The sequence below is a fragment of the Acomys russatus genome, chromosome 31, assembly GCF_903995435.1.
Source record: "Acomys russatus chromosome 31, mAcoRus1.1, whole genome shotgun sequence".
Classification (NCBI taxonomy): Eukaryota; Metazoa; Chordata; class Mammalia; order Rodentia; family Muridae; genus Acomys; species Acomys russatus.
In genome coordinates, this window is record NC_067167.1 from 41,458,202 (window position 1) to 41,483,696 (window position 25,495).

Genomic DNA, 25,495 nt, shown 5'->3' on the forward strand with positions numbered 1-25,495 from the left:
TCCTTTCTTTCAGAGAAGAAACCAAGGATCTGCGTAAGTTTCTCTATCTCTGCATTCAGATCAGAATATCCATTAAAGTAGCTCAACAGTTAAATGTCATTATCCAACGTTGTCAATCCAGAGCAAGTAATAAAAAAGAATGTAACTCATTTTTTTTTTTACTGAATTCAAACATATGCATATGTAATGGCCTGATCCAGACATACCTGGGGCTTCAGAGTGGGATCCCGTGTCCACAAGAAGAACTTCATTGTACAAGTCCACAGGTATGGCTTTCCCCTAAACTTCACGTTTTTTATTATCTTCTTCAGTTCTGTGAGCTAATCACTTCTTCTAAAATTATTCATTTTGTTCTTACAACCAGGAGCACCGCAGAGGCCAGGGATGGTACTAGGCTAGCACAGAGGCCCAGTAGAGGCCAGGGATGGTACTAGGCAAGCACAGAGACCCAGCGACCCTCACAACTTCATTCTTCTCTCTACCTTCTCTCATTAGCCTGAGAAAATGTATTTAAGCTGTTTTTATACACATTTTCTGTGACTGTATTCACTGGCTGTAATTCCTTTTTAATTGTTTGGTTTTCCTTTTATTTATGATGTAAACTGTGCTATAATTGCTCACATCAATTTTCAAAAATAGCTTATAGATTGTAGGCAATGTATTGACTTTTATGGCCAATATTAACTTTGTAGCACTGTAAATCTCTTGCAGGCTACAGATGGGGACTGAGTTATAGATCACTAATACATTGCAAAAGGAAAACAAATAGGTTCTTAGAAGAGATGAGAAAGATACCAGGTGAATACATAAGTGAAATATTTATGTCTTCAGTATGTAGGAAAAGACTGATGCAAGCTTACATAAAATATAAAATGTGTCACACCTATATGCCTCAGAACTACAAACAGCTATTTATTCTACAGGCTGACTAGTAAATGATTTCCTGTTGACTGGAAGAAACAGTAAATAATCCAAGGATAAGGGTGATTCATTCACTGGCTTGCACTTTCATTTGTTTGTTCCACAATAAACAGTTATAAAGCCTCACACATGTGTCAGGTACCTTTTCTGTTTTATCACCCTTAATATCTCACCACTCCTGGGCATGGTGGCTACAGTGGTTTGAATAGGAATGGCCTCTATAGGCTCACACATTTGAATGCTTAGTAGGGAGTGTCATTAGGAAGTGTGGCCTTGTTGGGGTAGGTGTGGCCTTGTTAGGGTAGGTGTGGCCTTGTTGGTAGAAGTGTGTTAATGGGCATGAGCTGGGCAGTTTCAGAAGCCCAAGCCAGTTCCAGTGTTCTCTCTCTATCTGCCTGAAGATCCAGATACGGAACTCTCAGCTATCATGTCTGCTTCTCTGCTGCCATGTTTCATGCCATGATGACAAATTAAACCTCTGAACTGTGAGCCAGCCCAAATTAAATGCTTTTCTTTATATGGTTGCCATGGTGCTGGTGTCTCCTCACAGAACAGCATGTGTGTGCGAGTCAAAGGTAAGCTTTGTGGAGTCAGATCCTTTCCTCCAGATTCAAATGGATGTCAAGGATGGAACTCGGGTAATTAAACTTGTAAAGTATCAAGTGTCTTTGCCTATTAAGACATCTTACCCAGAACAAATGTTTTAAAAAAATTTTTTTTATTAAACCCAAACTAAATGAAATCTGGAAATAAAAATTTAGGAACTCAAACACAAATCTCTGAGACAAGCCTCGCCAACAAAATACAAAGAGATGGAAAACAGACTGCCTGGAATTAAAGACAAAATAGAAGAAGCAAATACCCAAGTCAAAGAAAGTATTAAATCTAAAAAACTCCTGGCACAAAGCACCCAGGATATCTGGGACACTATGAAAAGACCAAACTAAGAATAATAGAAGTAGAAGAGGGAGAAGAAATCCAGGTCAAGGCCCAGAAAACATTTTCAAAAAAATTGTAGAAGAAAATGTCCCTAACCTAATGAAGAAGCATACAGACCAACAAATAGATTGGGCCAGAAAAGAAAGTCTCCTTGACCCACATTAGATGGAGAAACATATAAAGACCTATTAGGCTAACACCTGATTTCTCAGTAGAAGCTCTAAAAGCCAGAAGGGCCTGGATAGATATGTTGCAGATTCCAAGAACGTAAAGATAGTAGCCCAGACTACTATACCTGTCAACACTTTCAAACACAAGAGAGGGAGGAAATAAGATATTCCACAATAAAACCAAATTTAAGCAATATCTATCTACAATTCCAGCCCTACAGAAGGAAATTGACAACCTATAGAAGGTTAAACATACTCAAGAAAACACAAGCAAAAAATAATATCAGACCAGCAAATCTAAGGAGGGGAATCCCCACCCCAGTATACACACAAACAGTACATCCCACACACAATAAAATAATAGGAATCATCAAACACTTACTGCTCATAGATACCTCTCAATATCAGTGGTCTCAAGTGTCCAAATTAAAAAATAAAACATATACTAACAGAATGAATGCTAAAACATGACCCATCATTGTGCTGCATTTAAGAAACACATCTGACCATAAAATATAGATATCACTTTGGGGTAAAAGGATGGGAAAAGATATTCCAAGCCAATGGGATCCAGAAGCAAGCTGGTGCAGCCATTTTATTATGATGAAATATACTTCAAGGCAAAACTAGTCAGAAAAGATAGGAAAGGACACTACATACTCATCAAAGGACAAATGTCCACCAAGAGGACATCGCAATTCTTAACCTCTGTGCCTCAAACACAGGGTCACCAAGTTTGCACAAGAAACATTACTACAGTTTAAATCCCATACTGACCCTCGCACACTGGCGGTGGGAGACTTTATTATCCCATTCTTGCCAACAGACAGGGCATGCAGACAGAAACTGTACAAAGAAATGATGGAGCCAACTGATGTTATAATCCAAATGTTCCTACCGTGTATTTACATGACATTTCACCAAAACACAAAAGAATATGCCTTCATCTCAGTACCGCATGAACCTTTCTCCAAAATTAACCACATTCTCTTACAAAAAGCAAGTCTCAACAGAAACAATTATAAAAAAAAAAAAGAATGAATGAAAAAGAAAGAAAGAAAGAAAGAAAGAAAGGGGGAAGTAAAACCTTGCATCCTATCTAAACACCACAAATTAAAGACGGACATTAACAACAGGAAGCTTACAAATGCATGGAAACCAAACCGCTCTCTACTGAATGAAAAGCGAACCAAAACAGAAATTAGGAAGGAAATTATAGGAGTTTTTAGAACTAAATGAATACAAAACATGCCCATTGTGGGAGACTATGCAGGTGGTTCTCACACTAGTAACGTAACCTCACACCTGAAACCTCTAGATCAAGAAGTAATTATACCCAAAAGGATTACAGAGCAAGAACTAGTCAAAGTCATGGCCAAATCAATAAAATAGAACCAAACAACCAAACAAAACAAATACAAAGAATCAATGAACAAAGAAGTTGCTTCTTAGAGAAAAATCAGTAAGACTGACAAATCTTTATCCAAGTCAACCTAAAGTCACAGACAGAATATTTAAGTTAACATAATTACAAATGAAAAGGGAGACACAACCATAGGCACTGAGAAATCCAGAGAATTATGACATAATTCATAAACGTGTACCCCACAAATTGGAAAATCTAAAATAAATAATTTTATTGATGCATATTGCTTAAAAAGTAAAATAAAGATCAGATGAACAATTTAAGTAAACCTATAACCTTTAAGTATGAGCCAGAACCTTCCAGTATCCCTGGATCTCCTGTTAGGGATGGTTTTGAGCCACTCCACACAGGTGCTGGGAGTCAAATGCCAGCCATCTGCAAGAGCAATAAACAACCTTAGCTATTGAGCCATCTGTCAAGCCCTCAAGCTAGCATTTATAAGATAGATATTTTACAATAATATACGGGACTTTTATTATCATAAATAACTAATCTATGTAATTTCATCTCTTAATGTATTAAACTGCTAGAAATTTTTCTTAACTCCAAGAAACAGTTGGACTTCTTATTTTAATAGCAGTCTTCCAATATTTTTATCTTACATGGGCTAAGAATGCAGAAGAATATGTGTTAATATATATTTCCCTCCAACAGATAGATAAATTTTAATAAGTAACTTATTATATTGTATGTAATTTAACCAAACTACTAAGACTTTTACACTATAAGTATGTCTCTTTATGTATGCCTCTTGGGGGTTCTTTAAAAAGCTAAAAAAAATGGTGTTAAGTATTTCTGGTTTTGAAAGTCAAGATTCCATCAGAAAAAACTAGCCAAATCTGTAAAACAGAATAGGAGACAGTAGCTCTCAGCTGCGCCCTACCCTAGGCAGCGGAAGGAGATTCTCCACATCCCTGCTGGAGTTTCCTATGCACAGAAGGTCAGGTCCTCTAAATGATCTGAGATTCAAATCTCAGCTGCGGAGGAGTGCAAAACAAAAGCAGTCCTGTGACAGGTGCAGCTGCAAATCCCTCCTGAGAGGTCCAGAAAATATTTATTTATTTATTTATTTATTTTCAATGTCCAGTATCACTGAGATTTGACACAGTGAGAACAGAGAGTGACATCACTGAATCCCAATGGGTTCAGATATGTGCACATCAGCTTTGCTTTATGCTCATCTGTCCCTGTTTCTCACAGGAGTCCAAGCTCATTCTCCCATTCATCTGCTCCCAGGGTGATGTGTATTGTGCTTGCTCACCAACAGACAAAGAGTTAACAACTTCTCACAGAACTTCCTCACATTTCTCCTCTCTGTCTGGGTTCTTCAATTCAGCAATTTTTAGATATTTTTCCTATTCTTTAATTATACCTGCTTGACTTTTCCTATACCATGTGCAGGTGAATTACTTTTATCTAAATGACTGTGTTGTTTGTATTTCAACTGTTATGAGAACGTCTTTAATATCTAGTTGAACTGGCTGCAGAGATATTCAAAGATGAGGACCTCGAGAGGAGACAGTTACGGTATTCCCAGGTGGGCGAGACTGCAATGAGCCCAACAGAAACCTCTTAAGGGCCTCCAAAAACTTCCTGTCTGAACCTCCCATGGGCATAAATAACTTCCATTCTCTTATGCCCTTTCACATAGGTTCCTGGGTGGATCCATAAGCCCAGTGTGCTTGTGTGCTACTTCACAGTCAGGCAGTGTAAAGCTAATAAACTGCTGACTTCATCCCTTCGTGCTGGCACTCTGCCATTCTGTGAGAATTCAATAAACACTGGAGGATGAACAAAGGATTGACACAATGACTCTACGCTAAACAGACTCCCCCTCTTCTGAACACTCAACCCAACAACCCAACAAAGAGGATACAATGTGTTTCTACTGAGTATGGTGCACATCACTGCTCAGTACTGTCATATGACAAGCGGGCATGTAAGCATCGTTATTAGACTTTACAGCTAAGACTCACAGGCAGAGTGTGAAAACAGGCATGCGTGGGTCTCTCACCCCAGAGTACAAGTTGGTATTTTTCATCAGGCTGCGGCATTAACCTCACAATTATCTCCATTTCCTCACCTGGTCCTTGCCTCTTGTTCCAGCATTACTGTTTTTTAAAAACACTTCTTGTTTATTGGCTTGACTACAACCATGGTTCTCTGCAGACTTAAAATGCCCTCTAACTGCAGCTTTTGAGTGCTGTTTTCCCTTTACTTTTTGCCTTGTGAGCATGACTCACTCTGACCTGCTTCTGCTTTCATTTTAAACTTGGGTAAGAGTTACATCATTGGAAAAAGAAAAAAAAAAATACCACAGCCATCCTCTGTTTTGAAGAGTCAGGGCCCTAGGAATGGTCTATGCTATAAAGGGTACCTGGCTAGAGTTCTGGCAGCCCTGACTCATGCCGTCCTCCATGGCAGTGCGCTCAGCTCCAACAGCCCACATCCCTCTCTTTTTAATTGCTCCCTGCGACTTTGGTACATGGTTTTGGGCCACTTCCCAGTTCCCTGGTTCTCAGTGGCACTGAGCTGGACACTGGCTGCCTCGTTTCCAGCACAGCCAAAAAACGTGAATATTGGAGTGTTGGAATAAATTCTATATGGCTTAAACATCAAACCCAGGCCACTGTGATAGAATATTCTAGTACAAAGAATCAGCAGAAGCCTGTGTGAAACTAACTGTATGACTCATTATTTCATACTCATTTTCAAATTTCAATTAATACAAATTTCTTGAAACAGTGGCACGAGAAGGACTTGAGGCTCTGCTGTGTCAACGCTTATACTACGGTGTGAGTCATTCCAGTTCTAGCAAGAAGGTAAAATGCTTACCTGCCTGCAAACACACCGCTTCCTTTTGGAGTTTCTTATTTATTTATTTTTATAATGCATATGGGTATTTTGGCTGCATATATGTCTATTTGCCATGTGAGTGCCTGGAACCTGTGGAACGGGAGCTATAGGTAGTTATGAGCCACTTTGTGGGTGCAGAGAACTGAACCCAACTCCTCTGCAAGAGCAGCAAGTACTCTTAACTACCAACTCATCTCTCCAGCCCCAACGAATTACTAATTAATAAAGTAAAGCACTCACATTTTATACTTTCAATATTTATCTTTCTCTTGCTCGAAAAGTTGTCAAATCTAATTTTAAAATTTTTTAATTTGTTCACTCTATATCCAAGTTGTAGCCTACTCCCTTGTTTCTTCCCTGCCCCACCCTCCCTTCTCCATCCCTCAGTCCTAAGAAAGGGAGGCCCTCCTCCCACATCATCTGACCCCAGCCTCTGAAGTCTCATCCTGACTGCCTGCACCCTCTTCTGTGGTTTGGCGAGGCTGCACAACTGGGGGGGAAGTGATCAACAAGCAGATATCAGAGTCCATGCCAGAGGTCTGGGGAGTAAGGCAGAATTTTATCCCTAATTCACGCCTTCAAACACTAGCTTGAAGATCTGACTCTCTGAATGGCAGAGGAAGAACTCTCCTGTCAGGGCAACTGTCCTCTTCAGGCATTTGACTTACTGATGTGAAAAAATAATGCAATGGATCCGGTGGGTCCCCACACACAAGCCTGCAGCCATATCATGTGCTTCCCCAGGGAAGTCAAAAGGAATTCTTTTAGACACGAGCCCCGTCGCTTAACACAGAAGCTACCGCAAATTGATAACTGCCTACAAAGGAAAAATTAGGTTTTTTTTTTCAACAGTCCCACTGAATATACAAACCATACTTAAGGGCAGGCTCCATGCCTAGGAAATAACTCGCAGGAGCATATTTAGATTTGTTTGTTTCTCTCACAGCATTTTATCTGGGCACTTTCTACCCGCAGTTACAGAATCTTTGCTTGTGTATTAAAATTTGTATTTATGGGTAGTCTGTGTGTGCAGATGTGTGTCTCTCGGCATCTGTATGTGTTTCTTTAGGGTTTTGGTTTGTTTTGTCATATTTTGTTTTATTTTAACTTTTAATAGTATTATTATTATCATTATTAATTACTATATGCCTGTTTATATTTGAATGAGATAGAAAAAGGAAGGGTATGGATATGGAGAAAGAACTTAGGTGGTCCAGGAAGAATAAGCGGAGGAAAAATCATAATCAAAACTTAATGTATGGAAAAAAAATCGATTTCCCAAAAAAGTTGTTTTAATTGAGAAATTCTACTTTTTAAAGATTTCTAAAAATATTATGGTTTCACTCAATAAATTCTACCAGTGCACAATTATTTTTATTATTAAGAAACATTTCTTTAATTTTAAGTAAAGCCATTTTGCCTTGACCGTTTCTAAGCCCTCTCCTTTCCCTGTGTTTCCTGCTCAGAGATGGAATAATGAATAGATGATCAAAGTATTGACCTATTTATTGACCTGAATCTTCCCTGCAAGGAGCACCTCATTAGAATGTCCATGGACATTTTTACCAATTTCAAGATGGTTTATTAAAGCGTGCTTTTTGGTGGATGTAAGGGCTTATAAGATTCTAAACATTTACTGAGTTAATAAAACATGTTCATATAGATTGTGCCACCACATAAACGCTTACCTGGAGTTTGTCAAGTAGCATCTTTAGATACCCAGTAAGCGTTAAGTGTTTCAAGATTCTCAGATTAGCTACACAAAGATCCCTGAAAGCACAAATAATGTGCATGTAACACTTTCCAGACAAGGAAGACACATCACTGTTCCTTAGTCTTTATCGATTTAATACAAATCATCACAGATGCCTAATTGCACCTGGGTGAATCTGTAAGATTATTATACAGAGATTTTACTTGGATCTTACTAAACTTTTAAAAAGTATAAGCTTTTTTCTCTTCTAGAGCATTAGTGTGTTAATGTTTTAGTAATTTAGATTCTCAAAGTATCTATTTCCTACATATGTGAATAGTATATAATTTTGTCTATAGTTGTTTTAGTGAGATGCTTTCAAAGTAATTGGATAAGGTATGAAAGTGCATACTTGAATATTAGACATAATTGCTTTTGTTTCAGAAGAATTAACAAAAGAAATTGTGCTTAGAAATTGTAGATTATGTTAGAAGTGTAAATATTAAGTTACTATATAAAAGACATACTTTTCGAATAGAATTAATGTTTTAGTTTTTCTATATGTTTATTTGCATTTTCAAGTAAATAATTAGGCCCACAGCTGATATTTTAATCTTTTTTTCTATGAACTTCCAGTGCTATATGGCCAATTTAATAATGGTCTACTTATGCGGATTCAGGGTTAATCTACAAAACAAGAGCAATAAATTACATAAAAATTTTAAATTTATTTGGTCTTTTCAAACCGTGTCTCAAAATCATTGGTTTTTAACTCATAGTCTTCCATCACCACACCTGCCTTCCTCGTCTAACTCAAGAAAGAACTCAGTATTGTATTCTCTGAAATAAAGGAGAAAAACTATTTATTTTAATTCAAATTTAATAAAGTGACTGTATAAGCAGCACAGGTGACTACAGTTGAATTCCCCATTACTAGATTCATTGTATCATTATTCTCAGGCTCAAAGGAAAAATCCTTTCCCCAAATTCCAAAAGGCTGACGGGACAAGTTGCTTTCTCTGTGCCTGTTAGCATACTGATGTGCACGTGGCCTGTAGGCTCTGTCAGTGTCACAAGAGCCTGCTACATATTTCCATATTTCAAAGCATTCTCTCTCTCACTTGCTCCCCTTTCTTAGGACTGAGGGATGGGGAAGGGAGGGTGGGGCAGGGAAGAGACAAGGGAGTGGGCTACAATTTGGATATAGAGTGAATAAATTAAAAATCAAAAAAATTACATTTGACAACTTTTCAAGCATGAGAAAGACAAATATTGACAGTATAAAATGTGAGTGCTTTACTTTATTAATTAGTAATTCGTTGGGGCTGGAGAGATGGGTTGGTAGTTAAGAGTACTTGCTGCTCTTGCAGGAGTTGGGTTCAGTTCTCTGCACCCACAAAGTGGCTCATAATCATTAACCAAATTTAAACTGAAATTAAAATCTCAGTTTTGTAAAGACAGAAATACAACAATCTGATCCCACCAGCCATCCGAGAAAGAAGACTGTCCCCTCTTGCGGCTGGGAGGGGAGGACCCTATTGTGCTGATGAGGAAGTTCAGGGTGCAGAACAATTAGAAGAAGCCCTGAGAGGGAAAACGGATTCAATAAGAATGAACCACATAGCACAGAAAATATTCACAGTAGGAACTACTGAGTGAGAAAGCCCTACTTGGGGCTCTAGAATTTTCCACGAGAATAAGAACTCGGCAGGTGTATCTTGGGAAGATCTTCTCTACTACTTGAATGTGGAGGAAAAAGCAAAGCCAGGCGGAGATTTCTGAAGTGGTTTTTCTGGGTGATGTACAGAGTTTAATTCAGCCATGACCTCACACCAGGAACAACATACAGAAGAAACTCACACGCACAGTCCAAACTCAGTTCTATATTTTACTCCAAGGGAGACATGTGCAGTATGGACTTCGGAGAAGAGGCATTGTACCAGAATTGGGTTACAAGTGAATTTGGTTTTAAAAAGTCATATGAAACATATGTACATATATACCTACCTACATACACACATACATATGGAATTCCCTCAGTCACGCCAATGAAGGCCTACACAAGAATCTTTGCAGCAACTAGTTCATGTCACTCTTAATTTAGAAACATATCAGGCTTCCTAGTGACAAACATGCCTAATTTTTAAAACCCAGAGTCTCATATTTTTGTGTGCTACCCAGTAGCTTTCAAATAGGAATAACGACATTTCACAGGAATGGGGACTGAGGCAGCAGATGGGGAGGTAAAGAAGATGTGAGTGTGTGCCGCCAAAAAGCACACAACAAAGCTGAGTGTGGTGGCATGTGTTTGTAACTCCAGTGCGGGGACAAAGACAGAGAGATCCTTGCACTTTATGGCTAGCTAATATACCGAAAATGGCAAGCTCTGTGTTCAACGAAGATATTCTGTTTCACAATGTGTGGTAAAAGGCAACAAACCAAACAAACAAAAACCATGACAACTAATGTTGACCTCAGTCCTCCACAGGTGCATGCTCGGGACATGATCCCGTACACAGGTTCACACACATGCTACACACGCACACACCAAGCACATACTGAAAAATGCTTTTATAGCCCTTCACTAAATATGAATGAACATATTTCTATCTCTTTTTGGAGGCTTCTGTCTAAGGCTGATGCACATAAACCATAACCTAGCACAAACCTGCTCACAGACAACTCTCAGCCCCCTAAAATTGCTCTCACTCCCACTTTGCCAGCCCTTTGAAATCATTTTCATGAGTCGGGAAGACCATCAATGACCAGTTTCACACCTTGCATCTTCGCATGCCCAACAACCACAGAATGAATCACACATTCAGAGTGACTCATTGATTAATCACAGATTTACATTTCTAAAAGTAGAAACTTGATGAAAATTTCCAGCTACAGGAAAATTATAAACATTGTCACAGCTGGAGTCTATTTCAGGAGAGGAATAGATTTTAGAAAAGTGTATGTGTCATATGTCTGTGGTTGAGAAAAGTGTTACAGAAAGTGTGCACTGGGAATATTGGTGTGGTAGGTAGTATGTGGGTAACAAAAATGAGTCAAAGGTAGCTTTGATCTCATAGGGGCACAAAAGGTAGGAGGAATGGGGGAATGGAGATGGACTACACACACATAGAAGCCAGACAGTACTGATGAAAACTCTAGAGCCAGCTAAACGATGAAAGAAAAACTGCAGAAGTTCAGTGCAAGTCTAGAGAGTTCGGCCTTACATTCTCCAGTACTTGGAACACAGTCTGAGACATGGCAGACATTCAAGGAATGCTTGTCAAATTCATGACAATTAACGGGGAGAACTATTCTTGTGTGTATGAATACGTGTGCTTACCAAATTACTAGCCTTTGTAAAATTAAAAAAAACTGTAGAATATCTGGCCACTTCCAGATGCTGACAAACCCTGAAGAAATACATGGGGTTCCAACCAAGTTTACCAGCTTGGTTTCTTAAGGATATTTTATTTCAAATGTATTTTCCTACTAAAAATAATTTACAACCTGTTTGTAGAGCACAAAGGTGTGGGTTTACCTGTCAGCGAGGTGTGTCCAGGTGCTAGCCTTGCTGCCCATGAGGTAGACAAGATGGCTTATGTTCTAAAATGGTTTCATTTTCTGGATAGGAAGTTTCTAACCAGTTGTCTGCGAGAAGCAGACGGCAGCAATTGGTAGCAGGTAACACAGTGAGAGGTTTGTACTCATGGCTAACAGGATGCACATTCCTTAGTATTGATAAGCAGCTGATCATGTTCCATGCTTTTCAACAGCATGTAACAGTTCCTTTTCCACCTCATCAGCAGTTTTTTAAAAAGTGTAAATGCAAAGTAGATCTATTTATCTAGTTTTGACTACCTGCTAGTAGAGAAATTATGGTAGAGAAAAGTGGTACCAACATTTAATGTACCACAAAAGCACATTAAGTGACAATTTAAAATTATTTAATTATGTTTGTATGCTGTATTTGGATTTTAAAGTTAATTTAAATAATTTTCTATCATTTATTACTTCTCATTTTTAAATTTTTATTCATCAATAAGAACGGTCCTAATTTTTTAATCTTTTTATTGGTTCTTTGTGGGATTCGCATTGTGGACCCCAGTGCCACTCATCTCCCTGATGCCTCTTGCCCTCTGTCATTGCAACCTCCTGACAAAAGGAAATACAAACAAACAAAACCAAAGCATAGAATACATCTCGTCATGGAAGCTGTAGTGTGTCAGTGTGTCCCACGGTATACCCATCTGTCCACACATCTTAATTGACAAATGTTCATTGCGATGAGTCTGAAATCATTTCCCTGAGGCAGAAAGACAATGCGGTTTCACACCTTGCCATGTGTCTTAGCATGGGCTGGTTCTAGGCCTCTGGCTTCTGCCACACCATCAATACTGGATCGTCACTGGGACTCCTCCCACTGCTACCAGTCCTAGTGTTAAAATGAAACGTGTGTGACATGAAAGGTTACTTGTGGAAGGCACCTTGGTTTCTCAGAGGTTCTGAATAGTAAGGTTATAACCAGAAACCAAGTACCTAATATCCAAACCAGGAAGACTCTCTCTTTTAGAATTTAAGATAGTGTTTGTAAGATTAGAAACGCAACAGTGAGGGAGAAGCTGGAGAGGCTTTCCAGTATCCCCATGAATAAAGAAAAATCAAATGAAAAGTCTATCAGTCAACGACACTTCCTTAATTGGATAGCTCTCCCAGTTCAACTTGCTTTAAGGTCAAAAAAGCAAGCTCCCACAGCCTGTCTCCCCTGTAGGTGAGAGTCACACTAACTAGTACATATATCTCTCCTGAAATTAACAATCATTTCATGCTGTGAAATTAACTTCCCTAGGTCACCTTGCAAGTGCTCACTCCTTTCCCAGTCAGTCTCTGGGAAATTGTATAATGCTTTTCTTGTTTTTACATAAACTGCAAATGTAACCTGTCTATTTAAAATGCAAATGACTGTAGCTATGAATGTAAGAGACAATGCACATGTCTAGACACTATGGTAGCCGATGCACTACTGGATATAGCTTATATGCCATTGGATGAAGTTGGGAAGATCCATAGTTTTCAGTGGATACCAAGAGCAATGAAACAAAAATGACTACCTTGAGAAGAGTTAAGGAGGTCAAATCAAGTGAAAAAAGGCATTGAAAGTGCTGGGGGGGGGGTGGCGGTGATTAGATTAATGTCATGAGAGAGCTTTAGCTATTACTGTCTAAAGCTGAAATAGGCTACATTCAGAAATAGCCATTGAGCTGCGTTCTATGGATATTGGCTCTCTCCCGTGGCCTGGGTCTTGGGTTGGACCTGGCTCTGGTTGGACCTTCCTTCAATCTCTGCTCTATCTGTTCTATCTCTATCCCTGCACATCTCACAAGCAGAGTGAGTTTGGATAACAGTTCCTGTGGGTGGATTGGAGTTCTCCTCCCTCCATTGGCAATCTTGTCTAGTTAGAGGTTGTCCTCCTCATTCTCCACGGCCTCCGCTAGTAGGAATCTCAGCTGTAGTTCACCTTCTATCCTTCCAGAGGCCTATTCTGACCTAGACACAGTACAGAAATCCTCCCATGGCAAAAACAAATAAGCAAGCAAACAAACAAAAAAGCACTGCTTTGCTCCACACTTCCCCAGCATCTGGCTCTTACAGTCTTAGCCTCTTTTCTGAAAGACTTTCTTTAAGCCCTGGTGGGAAGAGGTATGACGTACATGGATATCATATACGTGCTATACAGGAAGTATGGTGTACATGTCCCATTTAGGGCTATATGGGCACTCCCTTGAGATTTATTTCCAAATTGAGTGTTGTCATAAAAGAACTGTGGGTCGGGACGTTGTTTGTTTGCCATGAGAAGATGTCTGTGCTTACAAAGGTAGAGGAGGTGAGGATGCCTGCATATGGACGTGCTCAAGATGAAGACAATCACAATATGGTGAGTGTAGGGGAAGATGGCACAAACCCCACTCCTGACTGTGTTGGGAACGACATTGGGTGGATGCTGGGGTTAGGGGAGGCAGTTTTCTTTAGGGGTGCACTTCAATGAATTGCCACGTACCAACGGGCACAAAGGCAGCATTAATTGTTTGTTTGTTTGTTTGTTTTTAAAGAAAGAAGATATGTAGTTGGAAAAGAGACATGAAGGGCAAATCTGAGAGGAGCTGGAGGGGAGAATGGTGGGTGAATATAATCAAAATACATTGCAGGCTTGTATAAAATTCTCAATAAACAAATAAAAGTATATTAAAACAATAAATGTCATCAATAAATACCCCAACGCAGACTTAAAATAAAAGCATGACATCATTATCTATTTTAGAAAAATGACAATAGGGAAGTACATTTACAGTTCTTTTTTCCCTTAGGAGACAAGGCCTCTTGCCCAGGCTAGTTTAGAATTGCCTATGCATTGAAAAAATGACCTGGAATTTCTAAATCCTTCTTCCATCAATCAAGTGCTGGGACTATAAGTATACTTGACCACACATTCTTCCTCTGCTGCTGGACTTGGGACCCAGAGCCTCCTGAATGGTAGGCAAGCCCTAATGGATCTCCAGCCCCAGGCCTAGTTAAACATATTTTTAACACCATAACTAACTAATCAGAGTCAAAGTGGCATTAAGGAATAGTTCAATGCTAAAGCAGTTTCACGGGTCTATCATAAATGAACCTTAATGCAATATTGCATCATGCTTAAATATCAAAAGATGAATACACAAATAAACAAAAGGCGATAAATAATTTGTGGTAATTATGTATGTTTCATGGTATATTGTGCTACTTAGAGCATACTTTCAAAGCACAGTACCATTTTACAAACCCTTGCCCCACTGCTTATAACAGACCATCCTGGCATGCCTATACCAGAGGTTTTCAGAGTACAGATTTACTTCTCCCTCCAAAGGAGCTCCATTATTTCTACTGAACAATGAGAGCTAGAAAAGCTCTTTTGGGCATAGAAATAATTTGTATTCCTCTCCTTCAAATCGTCCTCCAGATCCTGCCCCCTAATTATAGTATTTCAGTCTACACAAATGTACTTTTCCTTAATTACTCTTCTCTATATTATGTTGGAGAGTTTTACTTGTATTTTACTTATTTGAGAGTATTGTCACAATACTAATGATAAGCTCTTTTATTAATGTGCCTTTGTGACCTTTACGGGTGCTGTGGTTTGAAAGCAACATGCCCAAGGCTTGAATTACTTATTTCCTTGCTAGAGGGTTTACTACATTCTTTATTTTTATCCCTAGTAAATCAATTTAGTATCAAGTCAATCAAAAACAATATATATTGCAAAATATATTCTATATAGCCACAAAAATAATCACAAATCGGGTGACACAATTTCATTATCCAAAAAGCCTGGCAAGGTGCTCCTCAAAATCAGCTGCTTATGCATAGAATGTTTTTCTATTGGAGTTGAGCTTGGAAGTCTCGTAGCATCTTAGACCACAATGAATGGATGCTGGAGTGGAGCCTGTGTAAGGAAGCGGTGTGGGGAGCATCACAGGGTTCTAACTGTGGTGGCCGCAGCTCATACAGGGCTTCATGTTGTCTATGGAAACATGTCCCACCAAAGTCTTCACTCACCAGGAGATTGGGAAAGATGTGAGGACATCACACTAGGACTCTAGATAAGAGAAATATAAGAAATGGAGAAATAGAAGGACACAGAGGGTCCTAGAAATGTACAAGAAGAATATCATGATGGGTGGATTGGGCCTCAGGGGGGTTCTGCTCAAACTATTGCACTAACCAAGGACAATACAAGTAGTAAACATCGAGCCCCTACTCTGATCTACCCAATGGACAGGACATTCTCCACAGTTATATGGAAAGCAGGGGCTGACTCTGACATGAACTCTGCTGCCCCATATTTGACCACCTCCCCTTGGTGGGGAGGCCTGGTGGCACCTAAAGAAAGAATAAACAGGATACCAAGATGAGACTTGATAGCCTGTGACCATAGAGTAGGGGAGGAGGTCCCCCTCGGTCATAGACCTAGGGGAGGAAATAGGGTGAAAGCGGAGGGGAGGGGAATAGGGTGAAAGTGGGAGGGAGGGAGGAATGAGAGGATACAAGGGATGTGATAACAATTGAGTTGTAATCTGAATAAATTAATTGATTAATAATAAAAAAAAGTGCACATGCACGTGAAGACCAAGTTCTACCATTCCAATTTTCTTTACATTATGAAATACAGGTGTGTGATCGTGGCAAAAGAAATCAAATACGAAAACTAAGCTTTGAAAAAAAGATGCTTGTAACCAGGTTGAAATAGCTTCTATTGCCTTGGGAATTTCTGGGTACTAAGGGGTGTCTGAGTACACACGCTATGCAGAATGCAGTTCGTGATCAGGTTTCCTTCCGGGTGCTGGGTGATTCATTCCTCTCATTTTCTGACGGTTAAGAACTTAATTCTCTTGAGACCAATTGCATGATATGCCTCTAAGCATATCTCATGGAGACAGTTTTTTTTTCACAGCCATCTACCAATTCTGTGATCTACTAATATATTAAAAATAATTAAATTTAGTATTTAAAATATAAATGTTGCTTTCAATTCAGAACCATGACTAGTTTTGATTAGGTACAAGAATGAGGTGAGATAACATTATCAGTGAGGGTGCCTGAGTTTGAAGCTCTATAGCTACCCAGAAGTCACTTGATACCAGAGATTCCATGAGCACCCCACTGAACAAACTGTAAGAGACGCATCCTCTACAAAATTAAGTCAGGGCCCAAAGGGGGCTTGAAATTCAGCCCTTACACTTGTGCAGTTTTCTCCAAGCTGCGGTGCACAACATAATTGCAACTATTGACTCTAGTCTATGTAAATTACTTAGCCTGTGTTCTAGGGGAGGTTACACGTATGATAAAGGGAAGGGACAAGGAAAAACTGCTCGATGAAGTGTCTGGTGTGAAGCACCTGGAATCCCAACCAATAGGATGAATTTTAGACTCACTACAGCCCTACATGTGGTCTCAAAATATAATAAGACTAAGGTGAGGAAGAAAACCTAGGGAACAAAGACGACAGATTTGAAAGTCTGTGAGTGTGCAGAGCTCAAACTCTAAAACTCACCCCATGCAGGACATTCTCTTCCTTGCCTAGCTCAGGGCTGGAGTTATGTAACACAGTTATGTAAAACTATGGATGTTACATTATTAAACATAAAGAATATGCACTCATGTATATCCAAACACTCAATTCATGCAAGATACACACACACAAGCCCTACTCTCACAATTGTGTCACAGATCTGCAACCTGCAAAAAAGTTGGTTCTACATAGATACTTGTGGGTTTGATGAAAATGTTAAGCCAGATTTACATTCGAGATGCTACTAGAACATGGCACCCTTGTAATTTTGGTTTACCCTTGTAATTTTTAATCTATGAAAAAATGTTTAAGTGCTTTCTAGTGGTTTTACTGAATGGGCATTGTGTAATGATTTTATTTGTTCAGCACAAAGACTTCCATACATTCTAAGGACAATTAGCTGGTAAAGTCACACTGAGTATGAAATGGCCTGGGAGGAGCAGATATGATTGGCACACCCAGTTGAGGTTCAAATGTCAGGTGAACTAGAACAGCAGATAGGAGAGAGTCAGGAGAAGGCATACTCAGGACAACTTCCAGTGTGATTAAATCTCAAATTACAAATTCCACCTCTGCTAAAAGCCATGCCTTTGGCAATATGGTATCACTATTTTGTGTCCTTCTCTCAGACTTTGTTTTAGCATAAAACTCAAAACTGCAGATACTGACTATGAAAATAAATCTTGATTTCTTAGTCCCATTTTACAAGTAAGCAATGCAGATTATAGGAAATCTAAAAGTTGCAGATACAGCATCTACATAATTCATTCTACCTGTGCAGAGAGGTCAACAGGACTTAATCCCTCCCTGACACTAAATCTGAGGCCAAGGAACAATCAAAGGCAATTTTAGAAAAAATGAGAGTATTAAATTAGACTTAAAAATTAATTGAGATGACGGCACATGCCATCAAGAGTGAAGAGATATTCACCTTGGAGTGGTCAGTTGTTTAGCATGGATGCCTTGAAGAGAGCTGACAGATGGAAATGGCTTGGGATGGGTAACGGAGACAGGAAAGAACCATTACCTAGTGAAGGAGACAAAGTCCTATCAGAGCTGAGGCTAGGAATGGCATACAGACCCCAGGACGGGGTGGATAAAGAGAGTAAAATCTGAATCTTCACAAAGAAAATGAAGAGCTGGAAAAGCCGACAAAGAGGAAAAGTCATAAGCTTTGAGTTCTTAATAAAAACAAGAAGTAGAATGATCCAAAGTAGTGAAAGCATAAACAATGATTCTTACCAATATTTCAGACATTTTGATGCATTACTAAAGCCTCCATCTCACATGTCATTATGGGTTCTGGCATTCATGCTTTTAATATATGAACAGTGTTAATATTTAAATCTTCATTAAAATGTATATTTGGCATAAAATCCATATGTCTGAAAGAAACATTAGAAAGCTTCAATTCTGTCAATATCTTCTACAAGAAGAATAAACAATCTAAGTATGCTGGCACATGCCTATAATTCTAATGGCTAGGATGCCGAGACAGGAAGATTTCCATGTGTTTGAGACCAGCCTTGGCTTTACAGTGAACTCTGTGCCATTCTGAGCTACAGAGTAAAGCCCTCTCTTACAGGGAAAATAATAGAGAATATATATAAGTAGATAAAAGGAACATAAACAAGAAAAGAGGAAGGAATATATATATATACATTATTTATATTTAAAATGAAATAGTCTAAGTAGAGTTACTCAACATGGGGGCTAACATTCCCTCAAGAGGCACAGGTGACCCAGTGTCAGGTGTGGGTTACCACCTTTCAGGTTCTTGTTTCAGGGGTGTCCCAGTGAACCCCAGACAATGCAGGTTAATGTCATTACTCTTTGTTGCCCATCGTAACTTCTTGGTAAGACCCTGTTGCTGGTGACATTGCAAAATTTGGTCAAAGAACCTGAAGAAATCAAGTTGGTGCTAACCTAGAACCTTCTTGCTTGTTGGTGAGTTTTCACAGGGCCTGAAGACAGTACATAGGCTGCTAGTGGAGAAATGTATTATTAAATTGTGAATCCTGCATGCTAGAATAACAACCAGCTTGGCAAGATATGTCTATGGGTAGAAAAGTGAAATAATATTATGATTAACCTGAAGGAGAGATAAACATGTTTTTTTTTTTTAGATCACAAATGGGGGAGGAGAAAAAGACCTGTGAGAGAGCAGGTGATGTTTATCTCCTTAGAAGTCGAACCACCATATGGAGGAGATTGGTTGTTAATCAGCTGAAAAATATCCTTGAACAAATTCTGAGAGGAGGTATAAGTGTGAGCAAAAAACAAGAGGTGGGGCCTTTGGAGACTTGGGATAATCTTGGCTGTTCATCACCCCACTTCAAGACACTCCTAGAGAGAAACACTCAAGGGAATACTTTGGGGCTCCAGTTTCTGGCTGAGGCTCCAGGTTCTGGTTGTTCCATGTTCCAGCAGAAGTAATCCTGCTGACTCACCAGGAGAATCGTTCATGGGAACTGATATCTTTATGGTTTCATTATTGTATTCTTTAATCTTCTTTTCCTATTGTTTAGATTAGTTGGGTTATAAGTGAGGCACTTGCGGTTAATAAGTTCGTAATAAGATATATTTGCTAAGAAAATTGAGCCTGCATTAACCAACCCCCCTTTTTTAGATTTGAGGAGCCTTCTGCAGGGATAATTCCACACACAATATTGTAACTCTGCCCAAGAATCTGTGACAGGGAAGAACATTGTCCCTAGAGAACAAAATGCTACTGTTAGTTTGTTTAAAAGCAGAGTACAAAACTGTCTTCTAAATACACATATCTGTACACATAGGTTGATGTGGCTCTTTCTAGCATCTTAGTGGAGTGGACAGAGGATAATCCAGACTCGCAACTAGTCAAGGTTCAGAGAATAAGTGTCACTGGAATTTTCAGTCACAAATAGGACATCTGCACTAACCCCCCTCCTAAAGAGGCTCAGAAAGCATCCTAGAAGTGGAGGCAGAAGAGCTGAGGTCAAAGAAGACGAGGACCAAACAATGTTCTTTGGACATGACAGAAACACTGAGCCCATGTGATTGCCTATGTAAGATCAAATCTGCGTCTTTGCAGTGTGGAGAAGGGTACATGAGTTACTACTCCTTGCTCAGAAGTTATTGAGAGCTTGTGGCTATTAAGGAAGGAAAAATCAGTTTTATTAAGGGTGTTGTTCCCAGGTGGTTAAACATGCTCTGGCGAATGGCCTAAGACCCAGGAATATATGGGCAGCATGAGCTCTAATTGTACTCCATGGCTATTTAAAGGTGGCATGGATTTGAGAGCGGATATAGAAGCCAAGGAAGAGCTGGAGGTGGGGGGTGTTCAGTACGACATAAATGTATTGTGTATGTATATGAAATTCTCAAATAGTACATATAAAAGCAGAAAGAAATAGCCATTATTAAATTGATATTTATCAAATATGTACTATTAATAAACATATACTCTCTCAGTAAAAAATAACTATTTTTATCCAAAAATAGTTTATAATTTAAATAAAAATTATAAAATTGTGCTTTAGGAGAGGCTAGGCGGTCAATCATTGTCGTGATTTATGAAAGCATCTAAGGTTGCTCAATTATTTGACTAGTCTATTCTGGAAGAAAGTCACCCATCAACGTGTTGTGTACTTTCTTATAATTCAGCAATGAAATATTTTATTCTTTTCGAAAGTCACTAAACCCAGGCTGTGGCTGCAACAAAATACGCCAATGAGGCTTCCCTTCCAGGTGCTCACCACAGCCTGGTGTAGAAACACCCAGGACACAAGCTTTGGATGTCAGAACAGTCATAGAGAAGATAAACATAGGCGTGGCTAGTGAGCAGAACACAATGTTTAAGGAGGGACCACTAGTGACAGTTCTCAGTGAGCATCCCCTCAGCATCCTTAGGAAGAAGGCTAGAGCGGGTCTTTTCTTCACTTCCTGTGTCCCATAAGGTTTTTTGTGATTGTCTTCCTCGTAGATATAGGAAAACAGTGGCTTGCAAATTGTCAGTTTGAATGTAAATAGCCCTATACGGTGTTTCCACCACCTATGTGAGACATTCATGATCCAGAAATCATGTCATAAGCATGAAATCAGTATGTTGGAGAGTTACTTATATGAGCTCTCATGCTCACCAAGGCATTACTCACTGTAACCAAAATACATAATCACCCTTAAAGGCCCCGGTGTAAGTGTGATGGTATGCACAAGTGATGAAATATGACTAAGTCTTAAGAAAAAAAAAGGCACTTGGTTTTGCCGATTTGAATAAATATTTAGAGTCTTTAAGTAAAATGAGCAAGACATAAAAAGAACAAAGTAGGTGTTTTTTCATGTGTAATTTGAGGAAATTTAAGGCATGGATAGCAGGATAGAACAGTGGTCTTGTAGAGGGATTTTAATCCAGCAACATTGCTACTCCGGCTGGAAGACAGGCACATCCTCAGCACACACCGTTAATCCTGCTAGATGGAATACAGATATGCCCTTTTTAAAAAATATATTTATTTATGTACTCGCTTTACATCCCAATTGTAGCCCCTCCTTCCTCTTCTCCTGGTCCTACCCTCCCTCCCACTTCCCCCTATACCCCTTCCCCTACTCTTCAGAAAAGGGGAGTGCCCGGCCCCTCCCAATCTACCTGGGCACGTCAAGCCCATCAGGACTGAGCACATCTTCTACCCCTGTGGCCTGGAGAGGCAGCCCTGCCAGAGGATGTGATGGAAAAGCCAGCAACAGATCCTATGTCACAGACAGTCCCGGCTCCCTTTACTACGGGAGACACAGAAAGACTGAGCTGCCCATCAGCTCTATATCGGTATAGGGGCCCTTGGTCCAGTTTATGCATGGCCCTTCGTTGGTGCTCCGTGGGCCATGGCTAGTTGGCTCTATTGGTCTTAGGGAGCTTCTGTGCCCTCCCTTCTGTACTTCCCCCGACTCTCCCAGAAGTTTGGCTGTGAGTTTCAGAATCTTTTTCAATTGGCTGCTGGGTGGCGGCTCACCGAGGATAGCTATACCACCCCGAATGCACGCAATCTTACACACCTTTAATTCCTAACAATGAAGATAAAGTTAATTTGTAGAAGGAAGCACAGCTGTCTCATGACTGAAAGTGATATTTAATGTGAGAGCTGACAAAGTGACAAATCGGAGAAAGATCTGACAGAATGAGTCAGAAATAGGATGTGCCCAACTCTCAAGAGAAAAGGGAGGAGACAGAGCTACTTGGGAGAGCAGAGCAGGAGAGAGAGAGAGAGAGAGAGAGAGAGAGAGAGAGAGAGAGAGAGAGAGAGAGAGAGAGAGAGAGAGAGAGAGAGAGACGAAGGGAGGGTTTATTTGCACCATACTTAATTATCACTTCTCCAAGATCCCGGTTTTAAAATACTGGAAAACAGACAGCAGTGAGGAAGCAACTTCTTTCTCAAATCCTCCCACAGGGTGACAAACGCTCCTAGAAAGTAAACTTTCAGTTGTTCAAAGTTGTATTAATGACAATACAAACTTTAAGACATGCAAACCCATTAATATATATACACACATATGTATGTGTATACAAAAATACATATAATTATATTTATATAGTATAAATGATTATATATTTATTATGTTTATATTTATATGTAAATATAAATTTAATATATGCAAATATATTTTTGTATGTATAACAATACTAATTAAAGAATAAGAGGTCATGAGTTTGGAAGGGAGAGGAGGGGAAACCGGGGGACTTGGGGACATGAGAGAAGGTGGAGTGATGGAGGTGTGATGCTCATGTCTAAGTTTCTCAAAAAATATTAAATGAAAACACTTCTAATAAGACCTATTAATGTAATGATTTTTAATCCTTAAGAGAAGTACTAGACACTTTATTTCAAAATAGACAAGCTGCGGCTTCCTTCCACATCATCAGCTAAGCAACTGCTATGTCTCAGTGTCCCTCCACATCATCAGCTCAGCAACTGTTATGTCTCAGTGTCACCTTCTTATCTAAGGTTTATTTTTGTTTTGTTTTAAATTTAAAAAAATAATAATAATATTCCTGGCTGTAGATAGCTTTCTATTCATAGTGCTTTTCCAGAAATGGAGAATTAAGAAGAATAAAAGAATAATAAAGAGATACAGAATTGGTTCACAGACAGCTTTACAATATTCTGTTATAGGATGCAACACTGCTAACCCTGCCAACACTGAATCCTGTTTTTCCAGTTTTATATTGTTTGGATGAGTCCTTGCTGAGCTAGGAAGAAAGGCCTCAGTGTCAGGATTGATAAATCTATGTACGCTATTTGCTTTTCCAAGTGCAAGGGATTTGTATGGGATACTCTATGCTGTGCTGGTGAAGCTCTGCTAAAATCCCATAAATTTTAAGAGGCCAAGTGAACTAATATATCATACTAATATGAATACAATTTTCTAGGGATATAAACCTATTGACAGTAAATATCCTTGGTATAGACATTTCTGTGTGTGTGGGTTTTCTTTGAATTCCTGTAAAGAGTAGTCTATACACCTTTGACAAAAAGTATGCCTTAACACCAGAATTTGCAGCATCAACATAATGCTCCCCCTATTTACAGAATAACTTCATACTTCACTTCTCTGATGACCACTGCATGATCAGTGTCTGAGTATCCTGTTACTCTGCATAGCCTCTGTGCACTTGAAAATAACAGTTTTGTATAATTCTGCCATGACTTTTAGTTCGAATTTTCAATAGCAGCCAAAGCTGAATGCCTTACTAAAGCTGTGCTTGTCTTCACAGTACAAGAGAACACACACACACACACACACACACACACACACACACACACACACACACGGGCAGGGACAGGAGAGAGGGAGGGAGGGAAGGAAGGAGGGAGGGAGGGAGGGAAGGAATATATATTCACACCAATAAATAGTCCATCCACCATATCTTTTTCTACACTAGACTGATAGAGCAAAGGAAGACAGAAGAGTGTACTATTAGAACTTACAAAATATCAGCCAGAGAGCAGAAGTAATGACAGGATGCCACATCTTCCCACTGTGCCACCGTCAGCAGTGACTAGACTGGCAGCACAAGCCAAGTCCTTGTCTGTGAACAGTGAGATACCGCAGAAGTTTTGTTTTTTCCCCCACCATCACTTGAAGTTAAACATGTACTTCAGTGTTTTCTCAGATATTAGAAACTCATTCCCCTCTCTCAGCACTGAAGTTCTTAGCTTGTTTGCAAAAAATTTTGGTGCGATGTGTTCAACATTGCCCTGTTATCTGAGAATATAGAAGCCATAGACAATTGTTGGGCCATGTGTTGTACTGTGCTGACGTTGCACAACTCATCAGTTAGGGCCTTGCTGGTCTTGCAGTGGATGTCTTGTGAAGATGGCCTTTACTGAGAATACTGTTATGTTAGTCATTTCTGCTTCTTTGAATTTCTCTAAAATAGCCTCACCTGTTTGTCTCTTTGATGATTTGTTTGTTTCCCAAGTAAATACCAGTACTTCATAGAGTTCATTAACTGGATGTGAGGATTTGTGTATGTGTGTTTTACATCAGCATGTATTTATATATACCAGAGTTCATATTCCCTTTAAGCGGTAGGATTCAGTACTGTTAATAATAGTGCTCTTGTCGGTATAATCACTATAAAAATGAATTTATTTTACAAGTATAACTTAATTAAGCCTTTCTGATAAAAATTCTATAAGGCACAAACACTTATTGCATTATAAATACAGTAGATGAGAAAACTGAGGAGAAAGGCACCAATGACTATCCAGTTTTCTACTTGCTCACCCACTCCTTTATAAAGGATGGTTGTTACATTTCCCATAAAGCTCATAAAGCTACTGAAATGTCTTCAGAAAATACTATAAGACAGAGTCACGAAGATCTTTCTGACCACAATAACAGAAAACAAACTTCGCAAATGGAGCTACAGAGCACTAAAGAGCTTCTGCACCGCAAAGCAGGCTATCTGCCGACTGACCAGAAAATATCCAGCAAGAACGGCAGAAAATATTTGCCCGTTACAACCCAAGCAGTTGCTTAATAACTGGAATACATGAAATTGCAAAAAAACCTATAAAAATAAAATTTATAATCCATAAATGGCCTAGTGTGCTGAGTAGACCATACTCAAAAAGAAAAAAAGAAAGAAAGAAAGAAAGAAAGAAAGAAAGACGAAAGGTTTGTAAATATTTGAAGGGCTTAAAATCCATAGCCACCAAGGAAATGCATATTAAAACTTCTTTTAGATTCCATCTTATTACAGTAAAAATGGCCAACCCTCTGAAAAATTAAACAAAAGAAAAAAAAAAAAAGACAACAAATTCTAGATAGGATGAAGGAAGGGAAATCCTCATTCACTGTTAGGAGTGTAAACTGGTGGATGCTACGGAAACCATAATAGAGGTTTT

The 25,495-nt window shown here is 39.2% G+C and overlaps 2 protein-coding genes across 6 annotated transcripts in view; both read right to left on the bottom strand.

Annotated features, from left to right (window-relative positions):
* The window catches only part of Ralyl (RALY RNA binding protein like), a 675,570-nt gene that overhangs the window by 499,506 nt on the left and 150,569 nt on the right, over positions 1-25,495 (bottom strand). Inside the window, exon 1 of one of the 5 annotated variants that reach the window (XM_051139881.1) lies at positions 3,733-3,831. The exons of the other annotated variants lie outside the window; for them this stretch is intronic. The gene's annotated coding sequence lies outside the window, so the exon portion shown is untranslated. Of the gene's footprint in view, positions 1-3,732; positions 3,832-25,495 lie in introns of those variants that run through there. 5 annotated transcript variants of the gene reach the window in all.
* The window catches only part of LOC127183639 (phenylalanine--tRNA ligase beta subunit-like), a 91,069-nt gene that overhangs the window by 43,396 nt on the left and 22,178 nt on the right, over positions 1-25,495 (bottom strand). The window contains 1 exon segment of the mRNA XM_051139715.1: positions 20,846-21,141. Coding sequence (XP_050995672.1) covers positions 20,846-21,141 — 296 coding nt within the window.